Source organism: Gasterosteus aculeatus, chromosome Y (assembly GCF_964276395.1).
Source record: "Gasterosteus aculeatus chromosome Y, fGasAcu3.hap1.1, whole genome shotgun sequence".
NCBI classification, from domain to species: Eukaryota; Metazoa; Chordata; class Actinopteri; order Perciformes; family Gasterosteidae; genus Gasterosteus; species Gasterosteus aculeatus.
Window position 1 is genome coordinate 3,593,455 of NC_135709.1, and position 16,343 is coordinate 3,609,797.

Consider the following 16,343-nt stretch of genomic DNA (forward strand, 5'->3'; position numbering starts at 1 on the left):
TGAGCATTCCTTCAGTTTATTAACCTGAGTGTGCACATGGACACAACTTTAGAAAATGAACTGCAACACAATTAGTACAAAGATGCACAACAATACATATTAAAGTAGTTTAGATACATAATTCGGCACTGCATAAAAAGTACATTAAAACATGTCAGAAACATTGGCTTGAGAACATGAACAGCATCATATAAATATACATTTGATATGCATATATATATATATATATATATATATATATATATATATATATATATATATATATGTATATATATATGCATATCAGAAACTCCTCTTATGCCTCCAATCCTTAAAACGTAAACATCCTTCTCTGACACGACTGTCGTTGCTGTGATACACTTCCCTCCCTTCCCTCCAATCTCCTTAAATATTTACAAAATCTAATAAATACATCATTTGAAAAAACAAACATGCATCGGTGAACATCAGTTTGTAAACGGTGCGTAGATATCGGCATCATGCGGGATGGACTGAATCATGACAAACAGAAGGAAGCAAAATGGCCCCATTATCTAAAAGCCTGACGAGTTCACAAAGAGTCCCGAGTCCAAGTCAGTGCTACAGCCGCCAGCACGGCCTCGTCCTCCTCCGGTTCTCTCCTCTTGAATCAAACAAGCACAGTGGAGCGTTGAAACTCGCCCTTCACACAATTGGCTTTTTGACACTTGAAGAAATAGTGCTTAGTGTGTGTGTGTGTGTGTGTGTGTGTGTTTCTGCCACACGTGAACACAATAGCAAACAGCCTGAAACGGTGACCGTGAGACAAAGGGAAGGGATTCAACCGCTGACACGTTTCAGCTGAGAAGAGGATCTACACCAATAAGTTGTATGCATCACATGGTATCCATCACAACACACACATGCAAAAAAAGCGACAAAAAGAAAATCGTAAACAACTCGTAAACAAGATATTTGTAATTTCTCTTAGAAAAAGGCCAGTTCATAAACTTCCACATCACTCGGAGACACCTGCCCTCACTATAGACATGAAAGGTCTTTTAAACGTTATTTTTATGATGTCTTGGAAAGCTTTAAGAAACAGAGAACATCCTTCCCAATGGATCCAAACTGCATACTGACCAAACAACCTGTGACAACTTTGCATCACTTTGCCGCTGTGTTGGTGGGCGGTAGATTCCGCTGTTTAAAGTACTGGACGACCTGCTGAGGCAGCTCGGCTAGAACGGATTTAGCGAGGGTCTCCTTGGGTGCCTGCAAGAGAAAAAGGGCAAGACAGCAGATGTCTTTTATGTGCATTTTCATTTATACAAGAGTTAAGTAAAAATTAAGGCGGACAAATTGGTCAGTTTGTTGTCACTGTGGGGTATTTTGGTTCTGCTTTGAATGGCTTCTTCTGACCGTCTGTTTTTGTTTAGTCTTTACTGCAGTTGTGTAGTTCATGAACACTCATACACGGATTTGCGAATGATTGATTGCGTCTCGTCGTGATCTGGTCTAATGCATTCTACGTCAATAATTACTACCAACTTCACGAAGGGGATAACTCTGTTTCTGTGTTTCACTCTTCCTCCAACCTCCCACTACAAAGGAAGTCAGCTCGCCCACCCACGCACACACGATGTATACTAAAATGAACAGAAATGCAAAGTGAGTCCTTTGGTGCACTGACAACAAATGTGCACTTCCAACCTGCGTGCTTAGCTACAGCTTTTGAAATGCGCGTTATGTGCGCTCATGCTGACAGTGTCTCTGCGGCGTGTGAGATAACGAGGCACCTCTGCTCATCCAGCAGACCCTGTGTGGCGTCGTGTGAGCAGTTACAATTCGAGCAGCAACGGCCTGCCGTTGGGTAACACATTCGCACTCGGACAGCAGGACATTGTGTCATCTGGTGAAGCCTCCGGCGCAGAACTAAGATGGAGTCAAAATGACACTACAGCTGTAGGTAAATCCCGGCCACTGGCGACTGAAAGGTGTTCGAACTTCTGCTGAGGGCTGCATGGTTTTTAAACTGACTATCAGAAACCCTTATCTACGTTAACAGACAATTCCAAGCTGACCAGACTGGAGCAAATAAATATATAATATTTAGGAGCACTTGAATCAGAGTCTGGCACGGTTGTTTGCTTAAGTTGCTAGGCAACTGTAAATCAGATCAGATCTAACCACACTCACACAGTTGTGATGTATCAAAGATCGAACCCCATATCAGATTTGAGAAGAACAGAGAAAACACAACACCCCAGTTGTGTGTCTGTATATGTACAGTGTATTATAGTATAGGTGCTTTCTGTTAAAAAAGTTTTACATTTAAAGTTATGCACGGCATTTGGAAAGAAAAGACTTGACCAACAATTCAACTTCGTAATTGTTCCCTTAAAGTAAACTTCAACCGTGAATTGAAGCCGTTGTATTTCTTGTGCATGAGTGCATGATGGTTCCATGGAACATGCTGGGGTTTTTTTTTAGAGATCAGTACTCACATTTCGGAAATCTCTGAACGGGACAAACTGCACAATGTCGCGGACAGCCTCTTCTCCCGTGTTGGACCTTAAAACGCTGGCGTCTCCATCTAAGAACTCCATAGCAGCAAAGTCTGCGTTGCCCACACCGATGATGATGATGGACATGGGAAGCTTAGACGCCTGTACGATGGCGTGACGCGTCTCGTCCATATCGCTGATGACACCGTCGGTTATAATGAGGAGAGTGAAGTACTGCTGCAGAAAGAGAGAGAGAGAGAGGGAAATGAGGGTGAGAAGACACAAAAGGTTGTGACAAATGACCTGGAGGCGCCTGAATAGACTTGAGGAGAAATCTGCATGAAGAAAATAGACTGGGATAACAAGTGGCAATCATTGTAATTATGCTGTCAATAAGTGACATGCGGTTTTTTGGAGGCGGAGAAGGAGAGCTCGGTCAAAAGGGCGAGACAAAGGAGAAACGAAAAAGAAAAATACAATGGGGGACATTTCAGAGATTGTTAGTGACGGAGAAGAAGTGACAGAAAGTATTCAAGAACAAGAGAGAGCTTGATGAAGCTGAACGAGCAATGAAAAAATATATATATATATATATGCAGAATGAAAGCTTTTCTGCATCACGGCATGATGGGTTCCATTCATATAACAAAACGCACCATCTGCTCCTGGAAAAAAATGCCAGATGAATAAAAGAAAGGTGAAAAAAGAAAAAAGAAATATCGAATCATTTGCAGTGATGGGAAAGGGAGAGAGAGTATGCTTTGGCATAAGACAGAAATGTCCTGTTGCATGTTGGATCAATAAATCAGTGGCACCTCATGAATGCATAAAGGGGATCGGTCGCCACAACCTGGCAAAGTCTGGAGGTGGACTGTGCACATACTGTATATCAACCCAATGTCTATCAAATACACATAAATAAGATACATAACTGCGTGCATGAGATAGCAGGATTGTTACAATTGAACGTGTCGCTTGTCCAAATCAACAAATTTGACTCGTCAAAACATTCGCCAAGTGGGAAGCAGATCAGATCCAATTCTTAAAGCCAATTCCTTGCTTTATAGTACGATTGTTAAAGTAGTAATAATTTACTTTTGTCAATTTTGGGGAAGAAAAACACATATATTAGACATATTTTCTAGTTGTATGGTTTGCTTTTTAGCAAACACGATTCCTATTTTGTGTCCAATCAGCATGGAGCAGCATCGGCATCCGTCACAATGTTTCTGAACAGCTGTCACAACACGAGAGGTGAGGATGTTAACCTCCACATCTCCGCCTCAGAAGTATATATAAAATAAAATGTATAAAAGACAATGTGCAGTCTAGAGAGCACAAAAAATGAATTTTCATACATATAAGCAAACGGTACATTGTTCATACAGTATATTGATCAATATCTTTACAAAATGCACAGGCAATTATAAAGCTGCAGCCCTTCTGGAGAATCATTTTGATCCTTAAAAGTTTTCTGGAGTTGTTATAAATGGAAAAAAGCAATTTAGATACATATTATTTTTACATATAATCTTGACTTTAAAGAAAAAGAATCACAAATACATCCAACATTATCTACATATACATATATATATATATATACGTAGATACATTTTGCCACCTCTAATGATATTTTGAGCATAAACACAACAGGGGCATGAAGCAAGTTTAATTCAACGCAATAGTGAAAATTAACAGGGAAAACCAATTTTATACCCGATCCCAGAGGTGTGAAGTGAGTGGGTTAACCAGCTATCTGTCAGTATAGAGATGCACCATGACAAAGTCCCGCCCACACTGGAGGCAAAAACAATGAACAGCTCCTGACTTTGAATTATGCGAAGACTCCTTTTCACTTTTTGTCTGCTGGCGAACAACAGAATAATGCATGGAGGTCGCTATGGTGGCGCAAATCTCCATGAATATAATATGACTTCACTGGCCACGCAGTGTTCAATCAGCCAATCATTGCAAAGGAATTTGATATTGATCAGCTTATAAAAGACTTCACTGTACCAATGTTGCGCTTATTTCTGACCAGTTCCTTCCTGCGGCCACGTAAGGACATCGATAGCAAAGGGTTAAAAAGTTTTGTCGTAAAAAAGGCTGAACTAGTTATGTGGTCCGTCTCACAGGAGGCACACAAACACGTGCGCACACGCGCACAAAGGAGGTGCCTTGGTTACTGCTCACTAGAATGCGAATTGTCATCCTATGATAACAACAACAAACACCAGGACACACGCTGACATTAATCGGAACATAATCACACTTTTGTGTTACACACACACCGACACACAACACACAGGGAGGGCTCTAATGCCTGTCTCTTTAATGTGCTAACGGCTCTTCGGAGAATTATTATAACGCGGATAGAGAGGGTCGCTCGCACACTGGAACGCGCTCTGACTGCACGGACGGTGTTTGTACACAGCGACACATTGTGCCGTCCCAGGTTCCCTCATTATCTGAGGAACAAGACGATCGAGGCTGAGCAACCGCCGATTTGTGCTGCCTTCCTACCTAACCACTTGGCCCAACACACACACACACACACACACACACACACACACACACACACACCTGTCTAACGACCACCACAGCATGTGGTCCACACACTCTTTCACATCTCCTTCCTATGTTCCACCGCTGTTTGAACTCACTGTAATATGAAACGAGAAAGACGACTGCAATCATCCCCTTACAGAAACAAAGGATTCTGGCACACCAACACACAGACGGGCACAATCCTTTGTGTATTTCGCTCATGTGTTTGTTCTCCATCGAGTGACAGGATACAATTAGGGACAAAAAGCCCCGTGGGAGCATAATGATACCCAGCCACGGCGCTCTCTGTGGACGTGTCACTGGATACGGCACATACGAGAGGGCAAAATGTAGCATGTGCTAAAAGTTTGGAATGTCGGAAGCTCGTTGCCGATTTCACACATCTGTGCATTTTTTGGCATGGAAAACTCGGCAAAATGGCTGCTGTTTGAAGGGCCTATCGTCCATTTGAGACTTTATTTCAATGGGGACGCTGCTTATGATTATTACCAACAGCCACGCTGGGGTCTACGTGAACGCGTCAGACCGTTTGAAACATTCTTGGCCACAATATGATAAAACCGTTTGAAAATACTCCAAACACAAATTGTGCACACGGCGGGGCATTTGTAATATTTTTCAGCAAACGGCCACCCGCCTTCTTACATTGGCTCCCACAGCTTCTTGTCGCTTTTGAATGACGTTGGGGGGATTTAGGGGGGTTGAATTTCAAGGGCAGACGTCATTCTCGAGCGTCATTTACCCTCTACCCATTTTGGCTCCTGAGAGGCCGAGGACCATGTCGATCAATTCGGCCTGGCTTTAGTCGTATCCCAATGCGATCAGACGATTCAACAAAGTGGTTGAAAGGGGATTGAATGGAGTTAATGTGAAAGAGAAATAGTAAGTATGAGACAGAGGATGCTCTTCCGTTATGCTGTTTAGCCCAATAATGCGGGAGATGCCTGTTCAGTGACTCAGCGGAGGTGTGATGGAGAAGAAGAGAGGACAGAAGTTGTCACTCCAGTCTGTCACCTTGCTGCCTGCCACTCTGGTCAATATAACAGGACTCAGAGCCAACAGATGCACACACTTCTTTCTCCAGTCAGTCATCAGAGTGGATTATTTTAGTAATGAGTGAGAACTGGCCTGCCAGGCACACACTGCTCACTACTTGACGTGTAGGTGAACAACAACCATAAAGAGCAGTGATGAAAGAAAAAACAGAATCCTCAATGGAAATGCTTGGGTGAAAGTACACAATAGGAACAGCAAAACACTGTTCGAAAGTGGCCACTGGACAGGTTCATGCTACAGCGTATAACCGAGTAAGCTAAATATCAGGAAATGGAAGCGAATACATAAGTGGGGGGACCAGGTAAAGCTGTAGGAGCTGTTCGATTGCATTGAGAAAGGCAGCGAATCCTGTGAACAGATGAAATGAAAGAGCGGAATGAAGTATTAAATAATATGCAAAATGTCAGATCATTGTTTGAGGAGCTGTAGTCTTTGAGCAACAAGAGCAGTAGGTGAATTATAACTATAGGGATATAGAATAGTCTTAAGATGCTGTAATGATATTTAGAAATAATTTGATGAATCCTGCTATAAGTCAGACAAACTTGTAGATACAAGCCTATCTCGTGTATTGTAGGTACATGCGTTAAATTAATTCATTTATTTGTGTGAATAAAATCAGGTAGCAGCCAAGTAACAAATACACCTTACAGCAGCTCCATTAATCGGCTACTATTTTCACTATTGATTAATTTGTCTTTTCTTGCAGAAAAAAAATGTGATATCAGGCACTTAAATGACCGTTTTGGACTTCTTTAAATAAAAACTGTAATTTTTTCTGATTGGTGGAAAAAAAACGAATGGAAAAAGTGCAACACATTATACAAAAAAATAGATACCCCCATCAAGAAGCAGCTGTACAAATGAATGAATCCAATGTTTAGCTAAATGGAAAACGGATATATATTCCCATCCATCTTTGGACTTTTGCAACCACGCTATCACAGCGAGGCTGACAGATTGCGATAAATGGCTTAAGTTTAAGCATTCAATACGGGTTGTAGCGAGGACTGGAATAAAGCCAGCAGATTTGCAAAATGTTTTACACGCCGCATTTTCCCCTTTTGTCTCGTGATTCTTGTCTGTAGTACACAGATTTGACTGAAGAATAATTAAAACTTGGAAAGTTATGGCCACCTACCGCTGCTTTCTCTTGTTGAAGTGCCTGCGCAGCAAAACGTGCTACATGGCTGATGATCGGCGCAAAGTTGGTCGGGCCGTAGAAACGAATGTGAGGGAGACAGGCGGAGTAGGCCTCGGCGATACCCTCCACACCTGCACAGAGAAACGCACAGATTGAATATGAATGTCCATGAAAATGGATGAGATGTGATGAGGGCAGATGAGAAACATCTCCAAACTCACGTGAGATATTTTCCACCGACTAATGCAAATCATTGTTTCACATCAGCAGTTCTATTTTCCATTCTGATCAGCTTAGCCAGACAACCAGACAATTAGACGCGTGAATGAGTCTATTTTCCTCCTTATTCAGTCAAGTGTGTGTTTTATTGTTCTTGTTTTGAAGGGAACTGGGAAGCAGACATTTCAGCTTCAATATTGGTTCCAGTTATTTTATTTTAATTTGAAACATGTTCTCTTCATTATGTAGCTGTAATGCTGTCTTACGTATTTTGTAGAGGAGCAGTTTAAAAAGCTTAAAAAGAAAGGACGTTTGTGGAGGCACATGCTTTAATAACAACATGCTGTACATCTACGAAGCATAAACTCCTGCCTCCGTCAGGCTGAAATATGTGTGGCACATCTATTTTCCGGGTCTCACAGTTGTTCGAGTCATTTGCATTCGTCAATTAACACATTTGCGCATTTCAAATGCTTATGTTGCGTTAACTGAATTAAAAGGGAGTGCTCACTTTGTGGTTTCTTTGAAATAAGGTGTAAGATACTGTTGATTTACAGATCTGTTGAAATGCAGAGAGGATGTAGGAAAATAAATATTTGTCACAGTATATATTTAAAAGTGACTTTTTACCTCCAAGCCGCTAAGTGAGGCTCCTCATCATAACAAAGGTAACATCTAATTAGCCTACAATCTTTTCCAACATGGCTACATTTGTTAAGCATGCTGGCGTCTTCATTTGCTAGATCACGAAACAAAACATACAGACATACAGTCTTTTTTTCACTTCATCAGGTGAATGTTATTTAATGGAATGTTGTAAGACTCACGCAACAATATCATTTAATCTCTTTACTCCCACCCCAGTTTTCTATAAAGACAGATCAATGCTGCTGGGGTGATATATGTTGTAGGCCAACCCAGATGTACTTATTCCCTCAAATAAAAAAAGCTAGTGGGATTTGGAGAGTTACAAAAAGTCAGCCATGTGGGAAGTTTCTGTACACTTTGAAAAAAATATAATTGCCAGACATAAAAAGCTAATGTTGGACTAGAAAATTGTATAAGAGTAGGTTCAATGTAGGGACGTCCCCACAAAGCTAAAGGCAGACCAGTGTTCAACGTGTTAATGTGTCCCTGCAGCCCCAGTACTCCCATTTAGTCGTTTGCTAGGGACCACCTTTCTTAAGACAAGTAAAAGCTTCAAAATTCCCAAGAGGGGTATTCTGGGTACTGGAGCATTTCATATCATAGATATGAAAACCATAAAATCAAGTTGTGTTAAACAGAGACCTTATTTCGGTCTTTTCACTAAACACGTAAAAAGAAACCCATTAACAGAAGTCAAAATATGCAAATCTTTTTCTGGGTTTTGGGACTCATTCCTGCAGCACTTTAGTGGACCATGTTGTGTTATTGGAATGTGCATCTGGATATAAAGTGAACATGCACTCTGGCAAGCAAGAAGGTCCTGGGTTCGATTCCGCCCAGTGGCCTTTCTGTGTGGAGTCTGCATGTTCTCCCCGTGTCTGCGTGGGTTCTCTCCGGGTTCTCCGGCTTCCTCCCACAGTCCAAAGACATGCTCTGGGGATCAGGTTAATTGGGGACTTTAAATTGCCCGTAGATGTGTGAATGTGAGTGTGAATGGTTGTTTGTCTCTGTGTTGCCCTGCGATTGGCTGGCGACCAATCCAGGATGTACCCTGTCTATCGCCCGAAGTTGGCTGGGATGGACTCCAGCCCCCCCGCGACCCTGTGTGCAGGATAAGCGGTTTGACAATGGATGGATGGATGGATGTACTCTGGATACAGTGCATTCATATTTTCACCTATAGCTGCAAGGTCCTGTGCACTAACTCACCTGAGCAGAAGGGGTTGGTGGGGTCAAAGTTGATGGCAAATTCGTGTGACACCTGAAAAGACAAGAAACCCATTAAACAAATGGTATATTCTTCTTTCACTACACTGTAGAATATTGTTCGCGGAGATACTCTCCACCGCTCCAAAACTCTCGTTCTCTCTCTCTCTGTGTAATGTTCTCTTTCCTTTGTCCTTTTCATCAGCTCATTGCCATGGCAACACAGATGGGTTGACAATTGCGTAATCATGTGAATATGCATGTGTAATGCTTGCAGTTTTACCCGTGTGTGTGTGTGTGTGTTTAAGTTCACACACAACAAACCATCCACCTCTCTCTGTGTCACACACATACATAAAGTACTGTACACATGTATATGTATCACTATACTATACATATTTGTGTCTAGCACACATGCATAGACACACACAACATTAACAACACTAACAACAACACAAACAAACATATACACACATACCTTCCAGTCCGGAGGGAGTTGAGCTCCGAATCCCAGGGCAGGAAACATTTTGTCGCTGAGGTAGAAACCATGACAACAGATGAAAACGTTAGTTAAACCATTTTCCCTTTTTTCTCATCCAAATTCAACCAGCTGGATTTAGATGGCAGAGGAAATCCAGTGACCTTTTGAACAAAGAAGCGAGCAAAAAAAAAATAGCTAAGAGCTGTGAGTAAGAGCTGTCAGCGATGATGTCATATTGCTTCTCACTAAGAGAAGCGCCCTCTTTCTCAAGGGAAGGATACAGAAAAAAGGATGTTATCTTGTTTTACTCTCTGTTAGGACGAGAACATATTTACATTACCTCACAAAACGCCATAAAAATCTAATGTGGTCGTCAGTATGTTCTCAGAGACACAAACTTGGACTTCATTTTGAACAAAAATTAAAAATAGATGGCTGCTTGTCAGTAGACGATTTCCTAATTTGTCAATCCAGCGACAAAAATTCCACTGACAAATTGAACATTTTTCCTGGATTCACAACTGTGGAGGTTGCGACTTAAGGGGTGCCAAGTAGTTAGGAATCCAATCTAATCTCAACCAATCGTCTCTTCCTCAAACAGCTACACAGGGCGGGTTGCGATGAAGAAGAGTGGGATTTATTATTACACGGCGCGGTCACATGGGAATTCATCGTCCATTTTATTCTAAATGAGAAATTTTACCCAAATGAAAATCATTGAAACTAGCGATTGAGAACCGTAACCTCATGATTAACTGAGGTAATTGTTGGAAAAATGCCATAATGTTCCACTTTAGTACGACGGAGACGTCTGTGCTCTTTCAGAGGCACATGGTGTTCCGGGTCATCGGATAATCAAGATGTTTTGTGCTTCGATGTTTAATCTTGTGGTGCCAAAGATGATCGTCCGAGGTCGACTGCCATCATTTCAGCATCTTCCAACTATGTAGACTTGGCGCATGACTTGCATGTGTGTCAAACATTAAATATCCTGTTTTGATGATTTTACACGGGTGTCGAGTGAGACTTTTTCTAACAGTAATGAATCAAGTAAAAAGTAGGGTAATTTTATCTCGTACCCTTTTATAATCAGACTTCCGTTTGCATCTGTGGGGTCACTTCTTGCTGTGCATTTGAAAGAATGCAAGTTTAAAATGCTTCTGCATTGGGCTAACTTTAAAGCCCGGGACGCCATCGACTACAGATCCATGCATTTACTCTCCTACAATCCAATTGTACTCAAACCAGTTTGAACTGAATGTAAAGAGATGTTTGAGTAATGGCGTCTTGGGCAGAAAATAAAGTTGTGTGTTGCAATCTGAGCTTCATTCTGCTTTGTAATATATCCGTATATATCAGTGTCCATATTTTAGTTTTTACTATAATAACAGATTATTACTACTGGAGCTTACTTTTTTTAGATAACTGACTTAATAGAAGAAGATACTCACGTATCATAGTCCTGTATAATTTGTCCCACAGCTAAAATGGCAGCGAGATACTCGTTGCTGCCCAGTGGGTTGATGTAGTGGAGGGAGGACGGCTCTCGAGGGTTCCCATTAGATGCAGTGAAGTCTATACCGACCTGTGGAAATACAGAGAAGAGGCACATTCAAAATCATGTTAGAAACCTGTTGTGGTGTCATACTTTAATTAGCTCAAGATACTGGTGTGGGTCATAATCGGTTTTGTTTTTTCCTCCTCCTCCACAAATAACAAAGCAAAATCACCTCAATAATGGAGCGTCAATGAGAAAACAAACAGCTGCAAACACACAGGACTGAATGTACGATTTCTCTTTTGACATCAGATAGAAACGTCTCAGGAGAAGCCAAGCTTTATTGTTTTCCTTCTTTGCGGTCAACTCACATGGGAATGTTGAGGACAAAAGGATTGATCTGGTTACAAGATAAGCTGTTTGATTTCTAACATTTGATTTGGTTTGACTACTTTCCATTGTGATGGAAAATGACTGAGACCAAGAATGAAGTTATATTAGTCAGAGGAAAAGTACCAGAAGGGGAATCATTAGAAGCTAGAGGATTGACCCTCAATTCATGAAGGGCCATCATAATAAAGTATATCGACCATAACTTCTACAGGACTGGTGTCAATTATTGATCCGCTTGCCAGTTGATCATCTGTAGAGAACTGAATTTCAAAGGCTTCTGTGAAGTTTTATGACCCTCTACCCTTGCGTTGGCTTTTTCATTGTATAATGATGTGCTCACTGCACAAACCGCCTCTAATTGCAAGAATAAACGCATAAACATCGTTTGGGGTTTTCACATTCTTTATTTCTACCATCTCCCCAGGACTCAAAGGCAAACTTTGACCCTGATTCGTCATTTTCACCACAACATTCGCTAATGTTGGATGAGGAATGTAATGGTTGCTCTCAATGTGACGGAGTCGGATACTCAATCTTCAGATTTATTCCTTGCAGGACGGAGATACGTAATTCTGTTGTCTATGTTCGTCATTCTTTGTAAACTTGACATTTTAGATATTTTTCCAGTGAGATATTATTGACTTTATATAAAGTGACATTTTTGACTGAAATGATTGAGCTAGGTCATATTTAAGATGTTATATTCTACGTTGGTTGTGAGTTTACAGAAAACACGGAAATGCAAAGCTAATGTACAATCAACACTTTCTATTTGTATCTATTGCTAACACATATTGCCATTTGCGGATTTTCTTCATGCTGATATGTTTTAATAAGTCTGAGGTGAAACATCTCATTATCTTAGAGTGAGAGAAGTGTTTATTTTGATAAAAAGTCAGCAGGGACGCACCTTGTCTGAGTGCCATTTGCTATGATTTACTAGATATTGCAATTTGCTTTACAACCCTACAAGTGCACATGCTGCTGCTGTTGCTTTTACAGTTTAGACTTTCAACCAAGTGAATTAATTTTACGTATTACACATTCTAATTTTACTCTTAAAGATCACCAATACGCACGGCTGTAAATATTGAAAATATTGTAGCGCAGCTGTGTCTAACAATGATAAGATGTCCCTTGAACCACACCGATGACCACATACTGTACATCCAAAGAGAAACGCATGATCCCAAAATACACAGGCAAAAACACACACACTCACACGCCCCCATGGAGTCACACAGCCAAACATTACACGCGATTGAGAGTGACAAGAATATCCTCAGGCAGTGAATAGCGGCCTGCGTGCTGACAAGAACCCAACCCAGAAACTCTGCCTCCTTCCATTCGGCTTAAGGATGATCTAAAGCATCTCCTTCTTTCTTATTTAGTTTGGAGATATAACACGGCAATGTTCTGGTTCTACGGGGACAACACCCGAGGAAAGAAAGAAGCGGGAACAGAGCAAAGGTATTAGATCATTGCGGGAAAGGAAATTGGGCAAATGAAGTAAAGAATGGAAGGAGAGAGAGAGAGAGGAAACATACAGAACAACAGGAGCAGCCGGAGGGACGGACACAGAGATGCAGTGCGACAGAAATAGGGTGTTGCTAGATACTTAGTACAGCATGTGTGTTAAATAAAACACATGTGGCATTCTACACAAACTCTAGGGCAAGAAAATCCCTCTCGCCATTCCTGAGAGAACGCCTTCACAAGAAGGGACCGGATGCAGTGTCAGTCCAGCCTAAATTAACGTTTAAAGACACTAGAGTCCTGTAGATTTCCTTTTACTTGTTGTGGATCATTCTCATGTATTCATGGTTGACAGAACAGTTATTCTACAACCCGCTGACAAGGTTCCAAAGCTGAAATCATTTAATGGGGGGGAGGGATGTCGAATCGGCACTTAAAGGCTCTGTTTAGGACCTCTCCTTTCTAAAACACTGCTCAAAGCAACGTATATTAAAAAGGATCTATACAGGGATATTGCAGAGGTTACTGTACAGAACAAACCAATAATTGCATTTCTGTTTTTAAATATGCAAGAATCAGCAATGAAAACAACATTAGTTGATAATGTCGATTGTGGCTCTAAATACTCCTGTAATTATCTCCTTTTTTTGTTTTTTTATCTTCAAATAAATTGTTGTCTCTAGCGCTTCAATCCATAACACTGAACTGCATGCGTGAATGTGTGTACTGCTGACGATGACATGATTGTATGTTTCATTCAATCTGGTGATTTGTTTGAGCAACTTCAATTTCGTCCATTAATTTGTTCATATTATGAAAATAAAATCATGTCTGCCAGATTTGACCGATGACGGCGGACAAACTTCTACGTCATTGTTAATCCAATGACCTTTGCGGGGAGAGATATTGTGATTTTGATGGGTGTGAATTTGACAGTGGGAGTGGCACCGTCCTGTTTCCAACGTGTTCATTGCCCCAAGCTATTAGTAATTGCTAACACAGAAATAGACACAACACAACCTGACAAACACGCAGTTTCAACGAGCGAATGCTCAGAATTAAAATGAAGACGGGGCGACGGAGCAGAATCTTATTTCTGTGCATTTCATATCATCGATGTGACAGAAAACGTCTCTGGCTGAAACACATTGGAAGGATTCCACTACTTCCGCATTACTGTCACATAATTGACGCGACGACAATCACATTGAAGTCTTGTCAGCTGTGGCTTGTCAAGTATCGGCCAATTCTCACTGCAGGACTTCTCAGGCTCATTTGCACTCAGCAGCCACGGAGCTGGATGGAGGAGAGTGTGTCGGAGTGTGAACGTTTGCTGGAGTAACTGTGTCTCACTCTAAGGTGTTTCCAGTGACGACCATGAGCTGCTGTCTTCTGCCAGACGTCTATTTATGGTTATTGACATTTGTTCTTGTGTATTATTGGGTCATGCGTTTTAAACGGAACAATAAAAATCCTATTATAGTTATAGTTCTATGCAGTGATATGAGGTATAACATTGATCCTTTTGTAATGTTTTACTGTCCCACATTGTTGGATCATATCTCAAAAAGGGACTTCGACTTTAGATAAGATAAATGTATTTGATGTTGATGTTAAAGTATATTAAGAAATGTAATTATCATATTTCATATGATAAATAAATCATAAATAATTATTATTATTTGCAGTAAATAGTTTCCCAGATTTTTCAATCCGGTTGTGTTTTACTTTGCCACTGAAGCAAACCTTCCAAATCACAAAACAATAAAAGAATAGTTACAGAAATCTTGTGTTGTGAGTGAAGGGAAAGCGTTTAAAACTTTACAGCTAATTATTGACCTTCATATATTTTCAAAACCAACTATGATGATTGTTATTTAATGTTCATTTCCACAGCACGACTTCAGTCAGTAACACAACGTAGGACCACGACGTAAATACTCCACTTCTCACCCGCTATTCCAACGGTGTTGATTCTGCTCTGCGGGTTTTAATTAAAAGTCAACACTTCCTGCACGGATTACATAGTCACCCACTCATGAAGCAAAATCAAAAGGCATCGAAAGGCATAAACCTTTCAAAGCTTTTAATGTAAAACATAAAAAAATGAGAAATTACTTAATTGGCAGTAGTTTAGCGGTGATCAAAAAAAACAACAAGTGACTGCAATCAATTAATGTGAGACAACCGAGGATCAAGAGACAGATGAAAAAAAGGACCATTTGTTTGAGGCACTCCGCTCAACGTGGCCCTGGATGACATCAAACATAAGATATGAATAATATCGCAAATTCCGTTGAGACGAGTCTTCCACAAACAGCCCATCAGCAGCAGCAGGCTGTGTCTTTGTGCCGGAGTGTGTTACGGAGAAACGCTGCTCTCCCTCCTGCCCCAAGGAAAGACTTTCCCTTCCCGGAGATTAGGATTAGAGCCACGCTAAGTCTGATTGAACAGAGCAAAATGGCTCTTTCCGCATGCGTGTGTGTGTGTGTTTGTGCAAGGCGGCTCCTCGCTGGATGTGCGTGTATATAAAACTTGCGCGTGCACACATGTGGCAGTGCGTACGAGAGGGGAAGACGTCAGCGGTGAGCATCTGCGTCAGATTACGTGTGCATTGTGCGCGTCTAAATCTGTCGGCATGTGTAAGCAGGGAAGGCGCGCGTTTGAAGATATTGTGTATTGGTGCGCGCACGCAGAGTAGAAACCGTGCACACGGTGCAGAGGCACGTGTGACAAAACGTCTGCGTGATGAAGATACCGCGTGTGGATTTGTGTGCCAAAATCGTGGTTTGGTAGTTTGCATGTAAAGCTGGTGAAGCGTGTTTTAGTGAAAGCAGCTGTGTGACGAGGATGTTATATGTCTGTGCTTACATGTGTGTGTGTGTAAATTAGTTTGTAAGCATAATGTAAGAGGAATCTGTGTTAAGACTGAATTAGGTGTGTGTGTGTGTGTGTGTGTGTGTGTGTGTGTGTGTGTGTGTGTGTGTGTGTGTGTGTGTGTCCATCAGTGAAAGAGCTGCAGGTCTGTGACAAAAGGCAAAGATTTTGAGGGAGCAGTGAGGATTTAAGAACGTCCCGTTCTGCCTTAAATATGCTATTGAAAGTCTGAACATGAACATAAATTAATAGAATAAAAAAAAAGCCTCTGAAGCGAGAGTTCTTTGGTCTCAATAGAACAGGCAAATATTC

General features: G+C 41.2%; 1 protein-coding gene across 3 annotated transcripts in view; it reads right to left on the bottom strand.

Moving 5' to 3' along the window:
• LOC120812454 (copine-2) overlaps positions 1–16,343 on the bottom strand; it is a 34,438-nt gene continuing 18,095 nt past the window's right edge. For all 3 annotated transcript variants that reach the window (XM_040168421.2, XM_078097342.1, XM_078097343.1), the window contains 6 exons: positions 11,239–11,372; positions 9,785–9,839; positions 9,310–9,361; positions 7,231–7,364; positions 2,466–2,702; positions 1–1,233 (listed from right to left, as the gene is read on the bottom strand). In XM_040168421.2, coding sequence (XP_040024355.1) covers positions 1,126–1,233; positions 2,466–2,702; positions 7,231–7,364; positions 9,310–9,361; positions 9,785–9,839; positions 11,239–11,372 — 720 coding nt within the window. In that variant the 3' untranslated portion in view covers positions 1–1,125. The remainder of the gene's footprint in view (positions 1,234–2,465; positions 2,703–7,230; positions 7,365–9,309; positions 9,362–9,784; positions 9,840–11,238; positions 11,373–16,343) is intronic.